This window comes from Arvicanthis niloticus, chromosome 12 (assembly GCF_011762505.2).
Source record: "Arvicanthis niloticus isolate mArvNil1 chromosome 12, mArvNil1.pat.X, whole genome shotgun sequence".
NCBI lineage: Eukaryota > Metazoa > Chordata > Mammalia > Rodentia > Muridae > Arvicanthis > Arvicanthis niloticus.
Window position 1 is genome coordinate 2,850,005 of NC_047669.1, and position 21,204 is coordinate 2,871,208.

Here is a 21,204-nt window from a genome sequence, read left to right on the forward strand (position 1 = left end):
GAAAATAAAGCTTGCTTAATCCAACCAAAAAATCTGGGTCAATGGTCTTATTCTCATTCACTGGGATTAACAAAGACCACTAGCCACCCAGTTAACCAAAGGCAGCCATCACTGCATCTTCTTACTTCATGGTTTCTGACTTCCAAATAAATCTCACCTCAAAAGATCGTTTATCCCAGTATGGTGGGTATACACCTTTAATCACAACACTTGGGAGGCAGAATCGAGCAGATCTCTATGAGTTCGAGGCAAGCCTGGTCTATAGTGAGTAGAGAGACCCTGTCTCGAAAACAAAACAAAAAATAAAAATAATCCGGGTGGTGGTGGTGGCGCACGCCTTTGATCCCAGCACTTGGGAGGCAGGGGCAGGCAGATTTCTGAGTTCGAGGCCAGCCTGGTCTACAGAGTGAGTTCTAGGACAGCCAGGGCTACACAGAGAAACCCTGTCTCGAAAAACAAAAAACAAACAAACAAACAAACAAAAAAACCTCCCAGCACTTGGGAGGCAGAAGCTGGTAGATTTCTAAGTTCAAGTCCTGTCTGGTCTACATACCAAGTTACAGGCCAAGAATATTCAGTGAGACCAAAAAAAGAAACGAAAAATCTTTCTTGGCCACCCCACTCACCTCTCTCATAGTTTATCACAATTTATAATCATGTAGTAATTTTGCTTATGTTCTGATATTTATGATCTACAGTTTATCACAATTTATAATCATGTAGTAATTTTGCTTATGTTCTGATACTTATGATCTACAGTCCCAAATAAGGTATGGTCAATCATGACTCAATATGTCCAGTAATAACTGAGATCTTACATGGAGAAAGAGGCCAGCATATGAAGTGACACTGAGAATCACATTTTTGAAACTCAGCAAGTACCAAGCTGTAAACTGACTGACCCACTCATTTCTCCTCCAGGTAAAAACACCCAGCAAATTAAGGCTTGTGTTTAGAGATCATATGTAGGAACAATATAGTACAGTTGCTACTCAGGGAAAGCGAAGCCCTAAGGGGTCTAAATCGCTGAAGGGAGAAACAGAATTTCCCATCTCATTCTCTCAAACATGACAGAAGTGCTTGTTACAGTGCAAGTGAGGGAGTCATCGAAAGTACTGATCTAAACAGACACTGCCCATATTTGAGGGAATGAGGTTTGAAATAGGGTTTTTTTCTATAGAGTCTAGGCTACAGTCCGGGCGACAACAGAGAGGACGCACAACATGTGGGTAGCTCAACGCCAGGATGAACTTTACTCAGTCCTGGGGCATGGTCTGTTGGGAAGAGATTATTGGCTCTCTTTGGCAGGAGTGGACTCCGCGCTGCCAGGGTCATTCTCTGAGTCGTCGTTGGGTCTGGGCACGGGTTGGAACTTGAGCAGAATAGGCGGAGTGAAGATAGAGGCTTTCACAACAGGAGATGGCGTCTCGTCGGTGTTGGAGGGTCCACTACAGGCTGGCGTCCTGCATGAGAGATGGCCAACACATGTTCATGATATAGAATACTCACAGGGTTGCCACACAAGTAATAAAGTCATAGGCTTCAGGCTGTCTCCCAAGATACTTTTACTTCTAGAAACCTCTCCCATGGAATCTGTTCATTATATCACTGCCTATTGTAAAAAGCCCAGAACAGATCTAAATGCCTGTGAGTGACAGAGGAACAGTGCAAACCAAACAGGCTTGTCCCGATGCCTGCTAAGGGTGAAAAGTATCTCCATGGCTTTGGGATTTTTGGTGGCAGTGGTTTGGTTTTTTTTTTTTTGTTTGCTTGCTTGTTTGTTTGCTTTTTTTTTTTTTTTTTTTTTTTTTTTTTTTGGTGTTTGTTGGTTGGTTGGAGTTTTTTCTTTTTTGAGGTAGGGGAGCTGGGTGGCCTCTAACCATGTGGTCCAGACTACCTTTGAACTTGCAGCAATCCTCCTGACTCAGCCTCCCAGGTGTTAAGGTTAGAGGAATGTGCCTGGAATCAGCCACCTGCCTGCCCATCCTTTCAAGCCCCTTTGATCGGATCCATAACTGCCTAACACTTCAGATTATGTATCGTCTTGTGAACACATGTTTGCAGCATGTATTCACAGCTTCCTATGATCTATAGCTCTTCTATAGCACTTCAATTTTGGGTATCATTTTGTATCTACATGTTTGTAGAATTTCCTCTAGATTGAGACATTTCCTCCTGAAGAGAAGTTCATAAAACTCAAGAAAATTCCAAAAAGTAACAAAAAAGTTGTAAGGTTCCTAACCCCCTCACTGAGGTATATATACAGTAAAAAACTGCTAAGGGGAACAGTCTCTGGGTTGTACGAGGGGCTCCAGAGCCACGGCCATGGGTCCTCGCCACACTGGCCTGAGCTTTTTAGTGATGTAAATAGCTAAGTCGCCTATTCCTGTAAGTAACCACTGTTGTAGAAATTATTAGGAAGAAGAAGGTACAGGAGGAAGAAGAAGCCACCATGAGTTAGATGAGCCATAAAAACATGTCCCTGAGGGTGGCCAAACAGAGTTAAGAGCAGCCCAGATAAAACATAGCAAGTAATAATTCTGGGTTATCAATAGGAAAGTAGATTGTAATAACTTAAAATAAAGTTATCTGTCCAGTTCTCGTGCTGTTTAAGATTTATTGTAAATATAAAGGCTGTGTGTATGTCTTTTATCCAGGAACTAAATGATCAAAGGCAGGGTAGAAACCCCGGGTCAGGATTAAATAACATCTAAAACAAACCACAATAAACACACTAGTTTACTAAGCTAAATGTGAGTGGAATCGTTCCTTTGGTTCATCATCAGCACATTCTCTAAGAGGGACAGATATTTGCTCAAATGTCCCCAGAAAATCCATACAACCATTTATACATAAATTTGAGTATCATATAACTACATGAATGCATATTTTTCTTTCCAGAGTTTGTTTGTTTGAGACAGGACCTCACTATAATAGCCCCCACAGCTTTGGTTGGCCTGGATTTCTAGAACTTTCTTTCTTGAGCAGGCTGATCACAAACGTAGCAATACTGCTTCAGCCATGAGTGCTGGAATTGAAGGTAAGCCTCATCATGCCTGGATTCATGTTTCCTCCTTGTGGATTTTTCGTTGGTGGTGGTAGTGCTTTGTTTTTGTTTGAGTTTTAAGACATTGTTTCACTGTATTGCTCTGGCTGGCTTGGAACTCACTAAGTAGACGGGGCTGGCTTCACACTTACAGAGATCTCCCTGCCACTGCTGCCCCAGAACTAGAATTAAAGGTGTGTGCCACTATACCAGCTATATGTCCTTTTTGTAACTGATACTACCATAAAGTTTTATAGAAATATCTTTTTTCCATGAGCCTAAGAAAAAGTTTTAAGATGCATAAGGACCCTCTCTGATAATCCCCCTTCTAAGAAGGTGGGGACAGGAAAATCACAAGTTCAGGATCAGCTTGATCAATGTTTTGGGGTCCTGACTCAGAAAGCAGAGAGGGCAGAGGCTGCAGATCTGCAGGAGGTCACACCTAGCATCTACAGCCCTGCATTCAAAAGGACCTTTGCTTTGGAGGTAGTTTCTAAGATGTCAATCAATCTCAAAACAATTCATTGAATTTGAGAACATTTATGGTTCCTGGCCTATTTTGAGAGACAGTCTCTCAAAAAGACCAAACTGGGCACAGTCTGCACATCTTTCCCATACTAAGATGTAGAAAGTGGAGGCAGAAGGATCAGTAGTTAAAAAGTTCAGCAAACTTCAGCTAAGCTGGTGGTCAGCCAGGTTATCTGACATTAGTCACACCTGTTCAAACCTATCTTCCAGCACTCAGAAAGGCTGAGGCTGAAGGATTGTTTGAAGTCAAATGGACTGACTGCACAACAAAACTCTGCCTCAGAGTTTTACAAAAAAAAAAAAAAAAAAAAAAAAAAAAAAAAAAAAAAAAAAAAAAAAAAAAAAAAAAAAAAAAACCAAAAAACCAAAAACAAAACAAAACAAAACAAAAAAAAAAAAAAAAAAAAAAAAAAACCCAACCAAACCCAAAGCCTAGAACTTTGCATTTCAAAGCAAAAAGAATGGGAGAAGATATTTGCAAATTGCATTTGATAGGAGACTTGTCTCCACAATGTAAAAAGGATGTTATAAAAATCAAGAAGCAGGGCTAGAGAGATGACTCAGCAGTGAAGAGCAGGTACTGACTGCTCTCTCAATGGACATGACTTCTGTTCCTTGTATCTGAGTGACTCAGGGCATCTGGTTCCTCTTCTGGCATTTGCAGGAACCTACACTCACAACCACATACCTCACAGAGACACATATACTCATAATTTAGAATTCTAGCAGGCTTGGTGGAGGCACATGCTTTTAAACCCAGCGCTCCTGAGGCAGAGGCAGGAAGAGCTCTGTGAGTCTGAAGCAAGGCTGATCTACAGACCGAGTTCCTAGACAGCCAGGACTACACAATGAGACCCTGCTTCAAAAACTAACAACAAAAAATAACATATTTTTTTAATCCAGAAAAAGGAGATCAGATAGAAAACTTAGCAGTTAAGAACCCATGATGCTCTTCCAGAGACTCCAGTTCAATTCCCAGCACCCACATCAGGCAGCTCACAACCATCTGCAAATCCAGATCCAGGGGATCTAATGCCTGTGGCCAACACAGGGACTTGAACTCACATGCTGATACATGATATATAGTTTAAAAATACTAAATCTTTTTTAATCAAGGGAGAAAAAGACAAAACACCAAGAACCCTGTTAGAAAACTGCTAATTAAGGCCGAAGTCCACCATGACAGACAGCCTCTGGGCTCAGAGTCTAAGCCCTACACTTGTTTGTATCTGAGGAATGTCATGTAGCCACAATTTGTTTATAGGATCAACCTCCTCTCTCCTATTCAGCCAGCACCCGAGAATCAAGAAATGCTTCCCCATGCTCATGAGGCGTTCCAGGTACCCTAACTCTCGGCCAATGATCTTTGATCACCCTGGATGTCCCTGCCCTCAGTCCTCCAAAACTTTATATTATAGCCTTCAGCCACCCTAAGTAAAGTTGATCTGCCTAATGACAGTTATCCCAGGTGTGCTCATTCACTGTATGTGTTCACTGGGCTTCTGAATTCTCTGTTCGAAGGGCCAGCCATTCATCCATGAGAGCAGGGAGTCCCACAAATCCTAATACTGAGAAATACACAAAGAATTCAAATACACATTTCCCAAAGACACACAAATCACCAGTAAGTACACCAGTAAGAAAAAGGATTCAACATCATTGGACATCAAGAAAATGTAGCCAGGGTACAAAGAGAAACCTTGTCTTAAAAAAAAAAAAGAAAAAAGAAAAGGAAAGAAAAAAAAGTAAAAACCTGTAACTGCTGAGAACTACAATGAGATTAATTCACAACCTCTGAAGCTGCTGTATAAGAAAAGCTACTTCTGGGGCAGTACAATAAGATCCCAGTTTCTTAGGAGGCTGTAATGGGGAATTGCTTAAGCCTAGATGCTCAGGATTGGCCTGGGCAACACACAGTGGCCCATCTCAAAAAGCTGTGTGGTGCTTTTGGTACGCCTAGTCCAGGGACTGGAACTATTTGGAGGTGTGGCCTTGTTGGAGTAGATGTGTCACTGTGGGTGTGGGCTTTAAAACTCTCATCAAGTTGCCTGGAAGCAGAACTCTGCTAGCAGCCTTCAGATAAAGATGTAGAACTCTAGCTCCTCCTGCACCAAGCCTGCCTGGATGCTGCGGACCTGAACCTCTGAACCTGTGAGCCAGCCTCATTTAAATGTTGACTTTATAAGAGTTGCCTTGGTCATGGTGTCTGTTCACAGCAGTAAAACCCTAACTAAGACAAGCTGTTTTACATTTTATTTCATTTATCTATCCAGGGGATATTATGCATGTACTACAGTGCACTTGTAGAGTTTGGAGCACAGCTTAAGGAAGTCATCTCTCTGCTTCCATGATTTGACTCCAGCTCAGGCCCTCAGGCCTGCAGATAAGCACCTTTCCCCAATGGGCCAACTCAACTTCCCTGTTTATTTATTTAAAACATGCCTGTAGAGTTGGAGAGCTAAGAGCACTGACTGCTCTTCCAGAGATCCTGAGTTCAATTCCCAGCAACCACATGGTGGCTCACAACCATCTGTAATGCCCTCTTCTGGTGTGTCTGAAGAGAGCAACAATGTACTGACATACACACAATAAATAAATCTCTTTTAAAAATATGCTTTAAAATATGCCTGTAAGTATGCCTAAGAGGGAGAATGGGCGCTTGCCTATAGGACTAAGCCCGATTCCTCAGGTGTAGTGGCACACGCCTTTTACCCAAGCACTCAGAGGAAAGGCAGAGGCAGAACAACCCTGTGAGTTCAAGGCCAGCTTCATTTACTTAATGAGTTCCAGGCTACCAGAGCAACGTAGTGAGACCTTGTTTCAGAAAAACAAAACAAACAGCAAACAACAAGGCATGCTAGGCATGATGGCACATACTGATAGTTCAAGCAGTTGGAGACAGGGTTAGAAGGAATGCCAAAAACTTGAGACCAGCCTGGTCTACCCTAGCAAATTTCAGGCCAGTCAGGACTACTCGGCAAAGCTTTGTGGGGGGGAAAAAAAAAAGGAAGAAGAGAAAAGACAAAAGATAAATAAGTATTTCTATGCCAGAAAGGCAATTCCATAATCCCATGCATGAGGAAAGTGGTAATTAAGCCTGATGACCTGGGGATAATTCCCAAAGCCCACATCACATACTACAGGCAGAGAACTGACTTCTCTCAAGTTGTCCTCTGATTTTCACATGCAAATATTTAATGAGAGTAAGTGTTGCTAGCTTATAGAAAAAAAGGGACCCTCAGTATATCACTAGTAGGACTACTTTACAGCATGGCAGTTCCTCAGAATAGTAAACATGGACCCTGAATTTAAGTGGGTGAAAGAGTACGTGCGGAGCATGTGTGAGGTCCTGGGTTTCATCACCAACACTGTAAAAAATGTACAGAGATGTATGGGTGTGTATACATATGTATATAATACACATAATGTAATATATATATATATATATATATATATATATATATATATATGTTATCATGTAATCTAGATGTGTACTCAAGTAAAAACTATGACCCCCATGGAAACTTTCCCTAAATATTTCATGATGTTATTATTCCTAGTAGCCAAAAGTGTTCTTGGTTATCTGTAACTGATGTATAAGAGCAGGGGCTGGGGAGATGGCTCAGTCAGTAAAACGCTTGCTGCACAAGCATGAGGACCTGAGTTCTGATCCTCAGAGCCCATCTAAAAGCTGGCATAGCCACATGCATCTGTAACCCTGGACAGTTTCACTGGACAGACAGCCAAAGGTTCATTGAAAGACCTTGTCTCTGTCTCAAAAAACCAAAGAGAGAGAGAGAGACAGAGAGAGAGAGAGAGAGAGAGAGAGAGAGAGAGAGAGAGAGAGAGAGAGAGGGCTTGTCTCAAAAACTGAGATAAAGGCTAGAGAGAGATGGCTCAGAGCTCCCCCAGAGGACCTGGGTTCTGCTCTCAACACAAACATGGTAGCTCACTCTAACTACTCCCATGGCTCCAGCATCCCCTTCTGACCTCCTGGGGTGCACAGACATGCATGCAGACCAAATATTCATATTCACAAAATAAAAATAATTTAAAATTAAGAAAAAGGTGAAGCTAGAGGAAGATACCTGACTTTCACTTCTATGCCCTGCACACAAGTTCATGCAAACATACCACACACATATAAGAGACAAAGTGATACAGGAATATTACATAAAAAGGAATAAAGGTTTGGGTGCAGGATGCATGGACTTCGGAAAATTAACCTAAATGAAATCAGACAGACACTAAAGGCCGTATTTTGAGGCCAGAATAAGCAATTTATAAGACAGAAAGTAGATTGGTGTTGGGAACAGCAACTACGAGTACTGCAAATTTCACTGACTTCCCTTTTCATTGTTGAGACACAGTCTGGCTATGCAGCCTTGCCTGTCCTAGAACTATATAGACCAGATTAGCCACAAACTCACAGATACTCCTGTGTCAGTACTGGGATTAAAGGTGGGTACCACCACACCTGGCTTCACTTTTGATTTATTGTTGAAACAAAGTCTTCCTCTGTAGCTCAGGCTAGCTTTGAACTCATGGCATTTCACCTACCTTAGCCCCCAAAATGTTGGGAATAGAATACAGGTGTGAGCTGACATGCTTTTCTCTTTTTCTTTTCTAAAATTACATTATCTACCTGTGTTGCTCAGGCTGGCCTCAAATTGCTAGGCTCAAGTAGTGTTCCCTCCACACCCCTTAGAAAAGCTGGAACTGTAAGTGCAACCATCACTCCTAGCTCTGGGGATTTGGGGGGTGCATATTTAGGTTGGGGTGCAGGCACATACATGCCACTGTTGAGTGTGTGGAAGCCAGAGAATAATCTTTAGGTGTTGTTTCTTGGCATTATATTTTGTTTAAGATGCAGTCTCTTAGTTGTAAAAGTCAGGCTATGCCCCTGCAGAAGAGCACTGGACTCAGGTCAGTGGACCCACCCACTGAGAAAATGTACTTTTTTTGTGCAAGCACACGTGCGTGGCTATCCTGGAACTGACTCTAGACCAGGCTGGCCTCAGACTTGGTGATATGCCTGCTTCTGCCTCCCAAGGGAACCAAAGATATACACCACCATTGTCTTTTTTCAATTGCTGTCTAATTTTTTGGGTCCCTTATTGGGCATTAAGATTTCCAGTTCAACTAGACATGGTAAGTAAGCTCCAGGGATCTCCTTATCTCTGCCCCCAGCACTGAGATTACAAACTTGTGCCACTATGCCTAGCTGTGATGATTTGTATACCCTCGGCCCTGGGAGTGGCACTATTGATAGGTGTGGCCTTTTTAGAGTAGGTGTGTCACTGTGGGTGTGGGCTTTAAGACCCTCATCCTAGCTGCCTGGAAGCCAGTATTCTGCTATCAGCCTCCAGATGAAAATGTAGAACTCTCAGCTCCACCTGCACCATGCCTTCCCGGATGCCACCATGTTCCTATCTTGATGATAATGGACTGACCCTCTGAACCTGTAGGCCAGCCCCAATTAAATGTTGTCCTTATAAGAGTTGCCTTGGGAGCCAGGCAGTGATGGCTCATGCCTTTAATCCCAGCACTTGGGAGGCAGAGGCAGGCCAGCCTCCTCTGCCTAGTCCACAGAGTGAGTTCCAGGACAGCCAAGGCTACACAGAGAAAACCTATCTCAGAAAAAAAAAAAAGAAAGAAAGAAAGAAAGAAAGAAAGAAAGAAAGAAAGAGAAAAGAATAAAGAAAACAAACAAAAACAACAACAACAACAACAAAAAAAAAAGAGTTGCCTCGGTCATGGTGTCTGTTCACAGCAGTAAAACCCTGACTAAGATACAAGCTTTTATGAGTACTAAGTACTAAACTATATTCTAAGTCCTCAAATTTTTAATCATTTCTCTTAGAATGCTGGCAAGCCACGCATGCCAAGCATATGCTCTACCACTGAGTCCACACACCAGAGCCCTTAGAATCACTGTCAACATACAATGTGTGGCATTACATATGAAACACTGTGACTCATCAGAATTTCACTCAAAACAAACTCTGCAGCCATAAACAATAACTCCTTGTCTCTCTGAATGAACCTAGTCCATATGCCCATATGGTATTTTTCTTTGTTCTTTCTCCTCCCCTTCCCCCCCCCACCCACCCCCCAGAGAGGATTTCTGGCTGTCCTGGACTTGGTCTGTAGACCAGGCTGGCCTTGAACTCACAGAGATCACCTGCCTCTGCCTCTGAGTGCTGGGATTAAAGGCATGCGCCACCACTATTTAGTATTTTAACTTGTGTAGCTGACATTTCACTTCCTGCACTTTTATAGTTTGCCCATGCATTGTAGTATGGCTAATAATATTTTACAGAATGAATATATATCATTCTGTTTATTCTACCTGGAGCAAGGCCCATGACAGCCAGGGCTACACCTGTAGTTCCATTAAGGAGATTGAGGCAGGAGGATGGTAAATTCAAGAAAGATCAGCCTGCAAGACCAACAGGCACATGTAAGCTGTGATCAGCTACCACAGCAAACTCTGCAAGTCTTCAAACCCTAAACACGTTCTCACTTGACTGCAGCACCTCAGTTGATGGAATGTGGAACCTTGCTGTAGTTTTGATATGTAGTTTCCTTTTTTTTTTGGTTTGGTTTTTTGAGACAGGGTTTCTCTGTGTAGCCCTGGCTGTCCTGGAATGCACTCTGTAGACCAGGCTGGCCTCAAGAATACAGATTCACCTGCCTCTGCCTCCCAAGTGCTGGGATTAAAGGCGTGCGCCACCACTGCCTGGCTGATATGTATTTTCCTAAGGACAGAGAGTAATGAGCAATTTTTTTTTTCTGGCCATTTCTAAGTAAATCCAGTACTAATAATCTGTAAACATTTTTTTCCTTTGTGAATAAATGATTTATAAAATAGCCATCACCCGCCTCTCTGCCTCTTCCCCATCCCTCTCCCTCTCTCTCCTCCATTCTCTCTTCTTGCTTCACCTGTGGACTGGTAACACAGATGTCACCATCATCCTCATATCTTCTAAGATGATAAAAATCTCCTGAAATTAGTGGCTGATGGTTGTGCAATTATGAATATATAAAAATCCTCGGAATGCCAAGCATAATGGCACTCACCTGTAATCCCAAAAGCTTAGAAAGCAGAGGCAGGCAGATCTCTGTGAGTTCAGGGCCAGCCTGGTCTACATCAAAAGTTTCAGGCCAGCCAGGACTACATAGTGAAGAACTGGCTCAAAAAATGAACAAAAAAAAATTTATAGAATTAAGTTTTCTGTCCATAGAACAAGCCTTAATGTTTATTTTATTATAATTTTAAAAGCCTCATATTTCTTTCATTCTCTGACTCTGTGCTTGTACCTTCAACACAACAATTTTCTCTTCCTCAGTATGGAAAACATGCTTAATGCCATCAGACATAGCACATATGGAAGGGACATCAGCCCTTCTGACGTACACACGTGTACTGGTTTGCACACTCTGATAGAGACTTTAGGTCTTACAGCACAAACCTCTGGGCACACACACATGATGGATTTTGGTGCTTTCCCAACCTTCATGGTACAAAGGAAAACAATCCAACCATGGGACAGATAAGTGATCTCGAGAAAGAGTTCAAAACCAGGCTGGAGTGTAGCTCAGTGGGTGGTAGAGCACTTGCCCTATGTAAAGTCCTGGATTCCATAATCACACACACACACACACACACACACACGAATACACACAGAATTTGACAATGCTTCCATAGTTAACAGGTACTTTACTTTGACGGCGAAGTGTACTATGTTGGACTTTTAGTGAATCCGCACTGATTCTAGCATCTCGGGGTTTACACCCCTCAGCTTTGAAGCAGCATAAGCCTGTCTGCTTGTTTGCAAGTTACTTTAGGTAAGCTTTCTGTGAAACACTTTTACTTTCCTCCTTCTTCTGCCCTCCATACACACCACAGAGACACACACAGACACACCAGTGGTTTCCAGGAGTTTAGGAAAAGAGAGGACTTATTGGTGGAGCACAGAGAGGTTCCCCTGGAGACAGGGTCCCATGCTGCTGAGGCTGGCCTCACCATGCTATATAAGCAGAGATGACCTTGAATTTCAGATCCTTCTGTCCTCACCTCCCAAGTGCTGTGATCACAAACTACAGCTCTATCTCTACAAGTAAGTTTTAAGAATTCACATTTGGTAAACCCTGTTTTGCAATAGAACAATTCCAAGGCTACCCCTTAGCTGTCTCCTTTCTGCTGGGCTGAGTTGGCCAATCCCTGATGCCTTCTACCACTGCAAACACTGATTACGTGTGAGTTTCTGGGCATGAAAGAAATATGACCAAGATTCTCTTTTGCCCTTAAGCATACTATTACAGTGCCTTCCAGGCAGGGACTGTGGAACTGGAAGAGAGCCCTCAGGGATCAGTGTCAGAAAGGTGCAGATACTCACCAGGGGAAGCTAGGACAATGGAGCTTGTGTGCACTGTTTCCTGCCAAATATGAGAAATGGAAGCCTCCGGGGTTAAGGACCAAGGGGGTCAGATCAACCATGTGGCTGTAAGATAAGAGAGAAACAGGACGTTGGCCTTGGGCCCATTCAGTCTCCACATGCTTGTCTGTAACACAGGCCCAAGAGTCCAGACTCCCTCTGAATAGAATGGAATCACCACCCAAAACTGTGAGGATTAAGAGGTTGGGACAAAACATCAAGTCTGGCATTCAAGATGGCCCCCAAAAGGTTTTTGCTTCCTTCAAGCTGAGTAAATCCCCTTCTACCTCTTTGACATTGATGAAAGACCATTCCAGTTTAACTTCACTTCAGACCTTGAAATATCCAGTTTCTCCATCTACAAGAAACAAAGGAAATCTCAGGGCAGAGTGAAAACTGCTCTATGCAGAAAAGTGGCCCTTACACAGGAAGCAAGAGTTGATTTCAGGGATAGAGAGAAGATGGTGGCTGGGAACTGAGGAAGTCCTAACCCTGAGGCAGGGATGCAGGAAAAGGGAGAGCTTCTGGAGAGGGGGAGCCCAAAGGTGCAGACATAGGCAGAGCTCTCAGGGATGACACCCTGAGGGGCAGGGATGGGGATGTGGGGAAAGTTTATGGTTTTCCTTATTCTTAGTGACATCCCAAGTCTACCCGGATTGCTGGCTCAGAGGACAGAAGCTTTGTACTTTCCGCCTGTTCTGAGAACCTTGGCCAGGGCAAGCGCTCTCATGTGTTTGACCTACTCCTAGCCCATAATCAAAACCTGTCTGAGAAGAGCCATTCTGCAGAGATTTGAGAACCAATGCTGTATAAAGGACAGGTAAAAAGAAGCTTCCCTCCCTCCCAGGACATCATGTTCCCACTGACCGGCTTGCCAGACCGTGGAGGGAAGGGGCCAAAGACCCGAGGCATAGTGTAGACAGAGGGTGACGCAGCCACTACAGAGGCCACGGTGGTGACAGGTTGTGGTGGTTGCGGTGGCAGCGCTGGTGGTAATAGGGCTGGTGGCAGGCATGGGGAGGTTGATCGGTCTCGAAAGATGGGATCTGGTTTCTTTGGTTTCGGCCTCCTCCTCCTCTTCTTGGCATCTACACCAAATACTTTAGTGAGTGCTGACACCTTGGGCAGTGGGGTCCAAATGGAGTAACACAAGGGTTTCCTAATATCTTTCCAGCTAAGGGAAAATCCTTTTCAGGCTTTTTCAAGAATCCTGGGACAATATCCAGGGCCACCAATGAAAGTGCCAGCAGGCATTGTCTCAGTAGTTATCTTAGTGTTGGAAAAAGGATTCAAAAATTAATCCCTCTCTTTCTTCCTGTCTCCATCATTCTCTATATGCCTTCCCTTCCATAGGGTCTTACACATCCTAGCCAGCCTTTAATCGCATCTGAGGAACACCTTAATTTGTGGCCTTTCTGCCTTCAGCATTCAGGTTGCTAGGATTATATGTATGCACACAGTTTATTCAGTGCTTAAGATCAAATTCAGGACTTCATGTGGACTAGGCAAGAATTCTACCAACAGAGCCTTCCGTCAGCCCCACTTTTGTCTCTTACGGGCAGAATCAGATCTCATCTGCATAAAAGCAGGCAAAACCCATGCCAAGATGTCTAACTTTAAGGATAGAATTGTGAAGAAAATGGTGAGTAAGCCAGGCCCTGTAAGATAACCTGTGGCCTCCCAGTCAAGGACACGAAAGAGTGAGTTGGCCAACACCAATAAGAGTATTCAGGCACCAGCGAGCCTCAGCCTATGGCCAACCTCAGAGGCATAAGAGCATGAAAAATGGGACTGCTTTTATAAAACCCACAGAGAGATCTTGCAAAGGTGGGTTCAAAGAAAGTAAAGCCTCAGCATTTTGGTTTCCTTAAAAAACATGGAAATAGGAATGTGCTTTCACTTTAATCCCAGTGTGGGATACGGGGCTGCTTCAGATGGTCCACAGCAGCTGACTAGATTTGCCTCGTGCTCTAGCAGGCCATGGTTTTTCCAGTTGCACATAGTCTTTGCCATTGTGTGACTTTTAGAATTTGTTTAGAATTGTTTAGAATTTTGAGAACCCCAAGAGGCGGGATGGACCGTTGGTGGGTTGCTGGTTGGTTGCTATTGGTTGTGGTTTGTTTGTTTGTTTTTGGTTTTTCGAGACAGGGTTTCTCTGTGTAGTCCTGGCTGTCCTGGAACTCGGTCGTGGTTTTAAGTAGTCATGACAAAGAAGAAGCAAGAACTTAGATAATCCTGCTGGTGAAGATCAAACTTGTCTCAAGAAACTCAGAGCCCATCATCAGCAGGAAGTAGTCTAACAGTAACACCGTCCTGTTCCCTTTCCCTCTCTCCTGTCTAGTCAAAGGGTGGAAGCGAGGCAAGGATGAAAGGAAAAGGAACCACAAAGCAGCCAAACGCATGGCTAGACCCTGAGCCAGGACCCACTGCACTCTTAGGTCTCGTGGGCTGCACTGAGTCTGCAGAGTACAGTGGACGCTAAAGCTCACCAGCCATTGGAAAAGTTCACTCGCCGGAAGTGGTAGTGCAAACTCAGGAGACAGAAGCAGGAGGGTCACGAGTTCAAAGCTAATCTCAGCTACAAGTTTAAGGTCCATCTGGGATATGCGAGGCCTTTATCAAACAATAAGGGCGGACTAGATGTCTCAGCAAGTAAAGGTGCTCACCACCAAGCCTGATAATTTGAGTTGTGGTAGAGGTGAATCTTTTATAAGCTGTCCTCAGCCATTCACATATGCACAACAGAGAGGGAGTGTGCTCATGCACACACACACACACACACACACACACACACACACACACACACACACACAAAGTCAATGAAATAGAAGAGCTGGAGAGATAGCTCAGTCGTTAAGAGCACTTATTCTTAAAGACAACCTGGGTCCAGATCTCAGCACCATGACAGGTGGCTCACAAGCACCTGTAACTACAGCTGTAGAGAATCCAATGCCCTTTTCTGGATTCCACAGGCATCTGTACAAACACATGGGATACACACACAATAAATAAATAAATAAATAGATAGATAGATAGATAGATAGATAGATAGATAGATAGATAGATAGATAAATGAATGAATAAATAAATAAATGCTTTAAAATTGTTAAGAAATAGATATAGAGTTGGAGAGCTGGCTCAGTGGTTAAGACCATTGTCTGCTCTTCCAGAGGTCCTGAGTTCAATTCCCAGCAACCACATGGTGGCTCCCAACCATCTGTAATGGGATCTGATGCCCTCTTCTTGTGTGTCTGAAGATAGCTACAGTGTATTCTATAAATAAAATAAATAAATCTTAAAAAAAGAAGAAGAAGAAATAGATGTAACAAAATAAGAAAAGGGGGAGTGGGCTGAGAAACTGGCTCAGTTGGTAAGGTTTCCACATCACAAAAATCTGAATTTAGACCCCCATTGCCCACAGGCCAGGCAGGACATACCTGTAATCACAGCAGTCTGGGAATGGACAGACTGATTCCTGACATTCCCTGGCCAGACAGGCTACCCAAATTAATAAGCTTCAGGTTCAGTGAGAGACCGTATGTCAAACAAACAAACAAAAACAAAAAACAAAGCTGAGAGTCAGATGTGGAGGCCCAGGCAGGAGGTCTCTGAGTTTGAGGTCAGCCTGATCTACACAATGAGTTAGATCCAGGCTGGCCAGAGTTACATAGTGAGACTCTAAGAAAAGTAGAAGAAACAGATAGAGAAGAAAAGATAAAATATTAAGGGGCCAGCAGGATGCTCACTGGATAGAAGTGCTTGCCGTGTAAGGGTGACAACCTGAGTTGGATCTCCAGATCCTACAGTAGAAAAACGGATCCCAAAAGTCATCCTCTAACCTCCAAGTGTGCCTTACACATGTGCTTGTGTACACACACATAAACACATGTGTACAAATGCACGCATACCATAATAATATTGTTTTTAGAGCCAGTGTGGTGGTGCATGCCTTTAATCCCAGCACTCTTTGAGGCAGAGAGGCAGGCAGATTTTGAGGCCAGTAGGATTTCAGAATGAGACCCTGTCTCAAATAAATAAGTAGATAAAATTAAGACAAATATCCTAAGGCTGAGATTAAATGTGTCTATGGCCCCTCCCCCACCCTCAGTTGTTAGCTTCTAAATTAGCTAATCTTGCTAGGAGGTGTTCCTTCCTTTCTCCCTTTCTGTCCCCTCCTTCATTAAATCTGATCCAAGAGAGGCAAATCCAAAGTAGGGAGTGGAGGTGGGCACCTTACCCACACCTAAGATATCACCAACCTGAGCTTGACAAACATTGCAACGTGATGGGAGGCAGAGAGAGAGCAGATGCGCTAGGCCGGAGTCCCAAGGATTTGCACCTTTAGAAATTGAACCTTACCCTGGGAATACAGATGCACACGGTGGATGCGCCTTTTCAGCTGCTCCAGGCGCTGGTGCATCTCCAGGGCACCCATGCTGTTGCACTGGTTTAGATCCCCCTGGACAGTGCAGACAAACTTCGCCTAAAATAACGGAGGAAAGGCCGAAAGCCAGAAGAGAGTCACCTGCCTGCATCTTCCTCAGGCTTGGCATTCTTGGCTTTGGAAAGAAAGACCCCTTTGGCTACCCCAGCCAAATAGATAACCTCCCCATTCATCCCTCGGCCAAAGTCCCACCCTCAAAGCTCCGCCCTAAGAAATAGTTGGGGGAGTTGGTGGCCGCCTGCCGCCCGCACCCAGAGGCTGGAGAGGAGCCCGCGCTGCTCGATCTCGGTCTGCTTGCCCTTCCGCACGACCCTCTCCGCCAGCGCTGGGTTGCGGTCCAAGGCGCGGAAGAGGCGTCGCAGCGCACGCTCTGTGTAGGTCGCTGCTTGCCTCTCGAAGTCATCCTCGGAAATGAGCTGGCAGAAGGTCACACTCAGGGGGAATTCGTTGTCGAACTCGTCCAGGACTTCCATTGTAAATGGACTGCTGGTGGTGGGCCGATGCTGCCTGTGGGTAGAGCGACCATCGGGGCTGGGCTCCCGGGGCAGGGAGAACCTCCCGAGGGCCAGGACTGTGAAAGGTAATGGGAAACCATTGGGATAGGGACTGCAGGACACACTCACTCTCTCCCTCAGGCCGCAGTGCAGACTCCAGATCCCCAGACTACCCGCCACCCTCCGATCTACCCGAGGGAATGCCCACAGAGTCAGGGGGCGGGGCCAGCACCAGTACACGTAACAATGCTCACCTCTCCAGGCATGCGCACTGGTGTGCTCCCCCCCCCTCCCAATACCCCCCCCCAGCTGCTCCACCCCGCACTGTGACCTCTAAAGGCACCCAGGTGCCTTCTGGATTTTGAACTACTTTGGGATTTTGATCTTCTGAGTCACCATCCTTTTGGTTCCAAAGCACCCAGCCCTCTCCCAGTTTGAAGTTCCCTCCCTACTCTGCCTTACTAGTCTGCCCTGGTAATTGAATCTAGCTTCCAGTTCACTAAAATCCAAACGGATTTCCTTGTGTTTCCAAAGGGCCTTAGCTTTGGCTTTTGCACCCTCTGAGTGTCCTACCACCTCTGCAGCATTGCACACATCCCTCTCCAGACCATGTCCTGACCTACCCTTCATGACCACTTCTTTTTTTGCTTGTTGTTTTTTAAGACAAGGTCTTACTATGTAGTTCTAGCTATACTGGAAACCATATAGACCAGGATGGTCTAGAACTCTGCCTCCCAAATGATGGGATTAACGACTACATGCCTGCACCCATGACCACTTCTTTGCTGTATGTCTTGATATCCTCTGTGCCCCGTCCTCCTGCCTATCTTCCCTCCCCTCTCCTCCTCTCTCCTTCCCTCCCCTCCCCTCTCCTTCCCTCCCCTCCCCTCTCCTTCCCTCCCCTCCCCTCTCCTTCCCTCCCCTCCCCTCTCCTTCCCTCCCCTCCCCTCTGTAGTGCTAGGGATTGAACCCAGGACCTTGTGCATAATAGGCAAGTGTTCTACCCTGAGCCAATCCCCAACTTTTGCCCTTTCCCTCTGCTACATTTCTGAAGGTTGTCTTCAACTCTTGAACAATCTTCCCTATTCAAACTCACAGAAGTGACTTAGCCAACCTAAATCATTTACAGCCCAGGCCTCCCCTGACCCCCAAGTCTAGATCCAAGATATGTACAAGTAAGGATTCCTGAACATCTCAGGATAGATCTGCTGGGGCAACAGCTGCTGACCCACATCTACCCTTAGCCACAAAGGGAGGTGGTTGCTTCTTCTCCATCAAAGTCCTCCATCAGGTCTGAGACTCATTATGCATCAGAGTGGTCCCCTATGGGTGGCAGGACTTGTGGAGCTAGAGTAGGGTGAAGGCTACTCCCAACATCGAATCTGGAAGCCTGGGCCTCTTCTCAAGGAGACAGGCCTGACCACCTCCCATTAGGTTTTTGTTTGTTTTTAAAGGGGGTGGGTGCATTGAAACAGGTTTTTACCATGTAAATATAGCTGTCCTGGAACTTGCTGTGTAGACCAGGTTGTCTTTGAACTCACAGAATCTACCTCCCTATGCCTTCCCATGCTTCAAAGGCATGGGCCACTGGGTGCTGGTAAAGGTAACTCAGCAAGCATGCTCAGGATCAGGCACCCTTCAAAGCTCAACTCCAGCATGTCTGGAAAGCAGACATGCTGGACACCTCCATGCCTCTTCCACTCAGGACATACCCTCTGTAAAAGAGCAAGCAGACATGGCGGTCAGGCCTCCTCTGCAGCCTCCTCTGTAGGCGTCTTGTTCCAAGTCCATCCGTCATCCCAGGCAGGACACTTCTGCTGAACCCCAAGGTGTGAGGGCACCCTCTCTTCACCATGGTTATCTCAGAAAAGGCTGAATCCTGTTCTTCCCGACACAGTCAAGACTAAGCAAGGTACACAAACCTTTTACATACAAAGAGGTGAACATCTCTTTCTTCCCACAAGGTTCCTAATTTTGTTTTGTTTTGATTCTTGAGACAGCTTCATATCTGAGGCAATCTTCCTGCATTTGCCTCCAGGCATGAGCCACCACACCTAGCATTGATTCGCCAATCTTTCTTTTTTAATTAATTAATTAGTTAATTTGGTTTTTCAAAACACGTATCCCTGGCTGTCCTAGAACTCAGTATGTAGACCAGGCTGCCCTGGAACTGGGTGATCCACCTGCCTTTGCCTCCCAAGTGCTGGGATTTAAAGCACGAGCTACCATTTAGTCCACACACCCACCCACAGTGGACTAGTCTATCTTACCTGGGTGGGGAGGGGCTAAGAGCTTGAAACTGGAGCCTTTCCAAATCTGGGGTCTCCCCTTTGTACTGGTTCCAGCCTTAGAATATGGTTCCCAGCATCCACCTTATCCTCTCAGATGGAAAGAGTTATCTAGCTCCGCACTCATGAATTGGATCCACGCACTTACCTTTTTGTACCTCAGGCTCCTCAGCTGGCCTGACAGATGCCCTTTCATCATTGCACTGCTTCCCAGAGCCCACAGTAGTGCAACAGGGAAAGAGTGTCCAACAAGCCTGTCAGTCTCATGGGGCAGGGCGGGACATGGAGAGTGGGGGTGGCTGGGGTGGGATCTTTAGACCTAGAATGCATGCCCACCTGGGCGGAGCCTCTGCCTGAGCAAAAGATGCCCTCTGACCCCAGAGACACAGGCCTGGCTACAATCTCAAGTTTCCATGGAGAAGAGAGTAAAATGAGCAGGGGGAGGGAATGGCCTGCAGGCCTGAGGGGCCAGGCCTGGGGAGGAAGAAAGGAGCTGTAGGTGAGGTGGTCTATGAGGCTGGTCCCAGATGCTTTGACAATACCATTGCACTGCTTTTCACAGCACAGTAGTGCAACCTAGTCAGAGCACCCGCAGCCAGCAAGGAATCCATCGCCCTCACTGCACACGGGGCTGGAAGCTCAACCACCATGGGTGGGTGGGACCTCTAGCCAAGCCTTGGAGAACAGAAGGGATTGTAGCTGGGATGCACTCCTCTGGTCTTATGAACTTCAGGACACTCAAACTTTCTCCGATACGATTCTGATTCTGGTGATGCACTCGCAGGAGGGAGCTAAAGGGCGAGCACCCAAGGGGGCTCAAACACAAAGGAGAGGGGCCTGCACTCAGCTGCAGGGGGAGCACAGTGGGACCACTTGCACCCTGTTTCTGCCTAGAACTCCTAGAATAAGAGGGGTAGTTCACTCCTAGCAGATGAGGCCCTTGGAGCCCAAGACCCGGTCCTTGGTCCGTTCCCCCAGTACGAGTTCTGCACTCTGTCCTAACAGATCCTCCTGCCTGGAGGAGCAAAACGAGGGCTTCCTGGCATCTGGAGTTTCCCTGGCCTCATCGCACACTCTACCCTAGACCAGCTACTCACGTGGACAGACACCTCTTGTTTTCACCGCGGGGACAAGGTGAAGATTAGTGGAAGATCCTGGTCGGCGGCAGCCCCGTCCTATCTGGCCAACCCAGTACCTCGTGGCGCCCTCTCTCCCTCGGCTCCATCTTTAACCCTCTGACAGTCCCGAGGGCCGAGCCCCAAGCCTCAAGGCACAGCGCCAGCCTCATTGGCCTGCGCCAACACCAAGCTTTCGACTCCTGCGCACCTATTGGCTGCTGCTGGAAAGATTTCAAAATAGCCTCCAGGCTCCGATTGGCCAGGCGCCCGAGTTTTGGCTCCACCGTTTTAACAATGAGTTCTACAAACACTTTTTCCTCATTCATAACTCTTGAAAAGGAGCTCTGCCCGCCTTTTCCCAGCTCATTTCTCTGCAGGTATTGTAGTGATACTCATGAGGGCACATCCATGCCCACCACACAGCTCACCAAATTAGCGAGGGCACTGAGATCCCGGGAAAGTGTCCGATCCTTGGACAAGCCAGCAGTTGAATCAAAGCTTCGTATTGCGCGTGAAATTTGCTCATTGTCCCTCCGGGATGGGACATTCACTCAAAGACTATGGCCTTCCCTCTCTCTGTCCAACTTCAGAGCGTAATCATGAGGAAATCTCCAGCTGGGCTGCGAAGGCCCTGGCACGCACTTATTTGTAAGAGAAGAAAATGCTCTGAGAATGTGAACTACTTTGTGGATAAGAGTTCATTAAGTGACCTTTCTGAATCCAAAGATACACACCACCTAGCACCCAGAACCCGAGGAACCTCAGGTCAGTGTTGGCGAAGGGAAAAAAATAGTTTTGCAGCTGGCATCTGTTTTACCCCCAGTTATATCCATCTGAAACAGGAA

General features: G+C 45.7%; 1 protein-coding gene across 3 annotated transcripts; it reads right to left on the bottom strand.

Moving 5' to 3' along the window:
- Positions 1-1,228: 1,228 nt before the first annotated feature.
- Positions 1,229-20,481, bottom strand: LOC117717830 (uncharacterized). Of its 3 annotated transcripts, none has more exons than XM_076942530.1 (8): positions 20,339-20,481; positions 18,666-18,856; positions 16,711-16,966; positions 16,375-16,498; positions 12,883-13,103; positions 12,303-12,373; positions 11,977-12,081; positions 1,229-1,463 (listed from the first exon to the last, which is right to left on the bottom strand). In XM_076942530.1, exons 2-8 carry the CDS (start codon positions 18,806-18,808, stop codon positions 1,289-1,291), a joined length of 1,095 nt encoding a protein of 364 aa, XP_076798645.1. In that variant the 5' UTR covers positions 18,809-18,856; positions 20,339-20,481; the 3' UTR covers positions 1,229-1,288. The 3 variants fall into 3 exon arrangements, with proteins under 3 accessions (XP_076798645.1, XP_076798646.1, XP_076798647.1); XM_076942531.1 differs by having other exon boundaries at positions 18,666-18,832; positions 20,339-20,475; XM_076942532.1 differs by lacking the exons at positions 18,666-18,856; positions 20,339-20,481 and adding an exon at positions 17,083-17,177.
- Between the last annotated feature and the right edge of the window lie 723 nt (positions 20,482-21,204).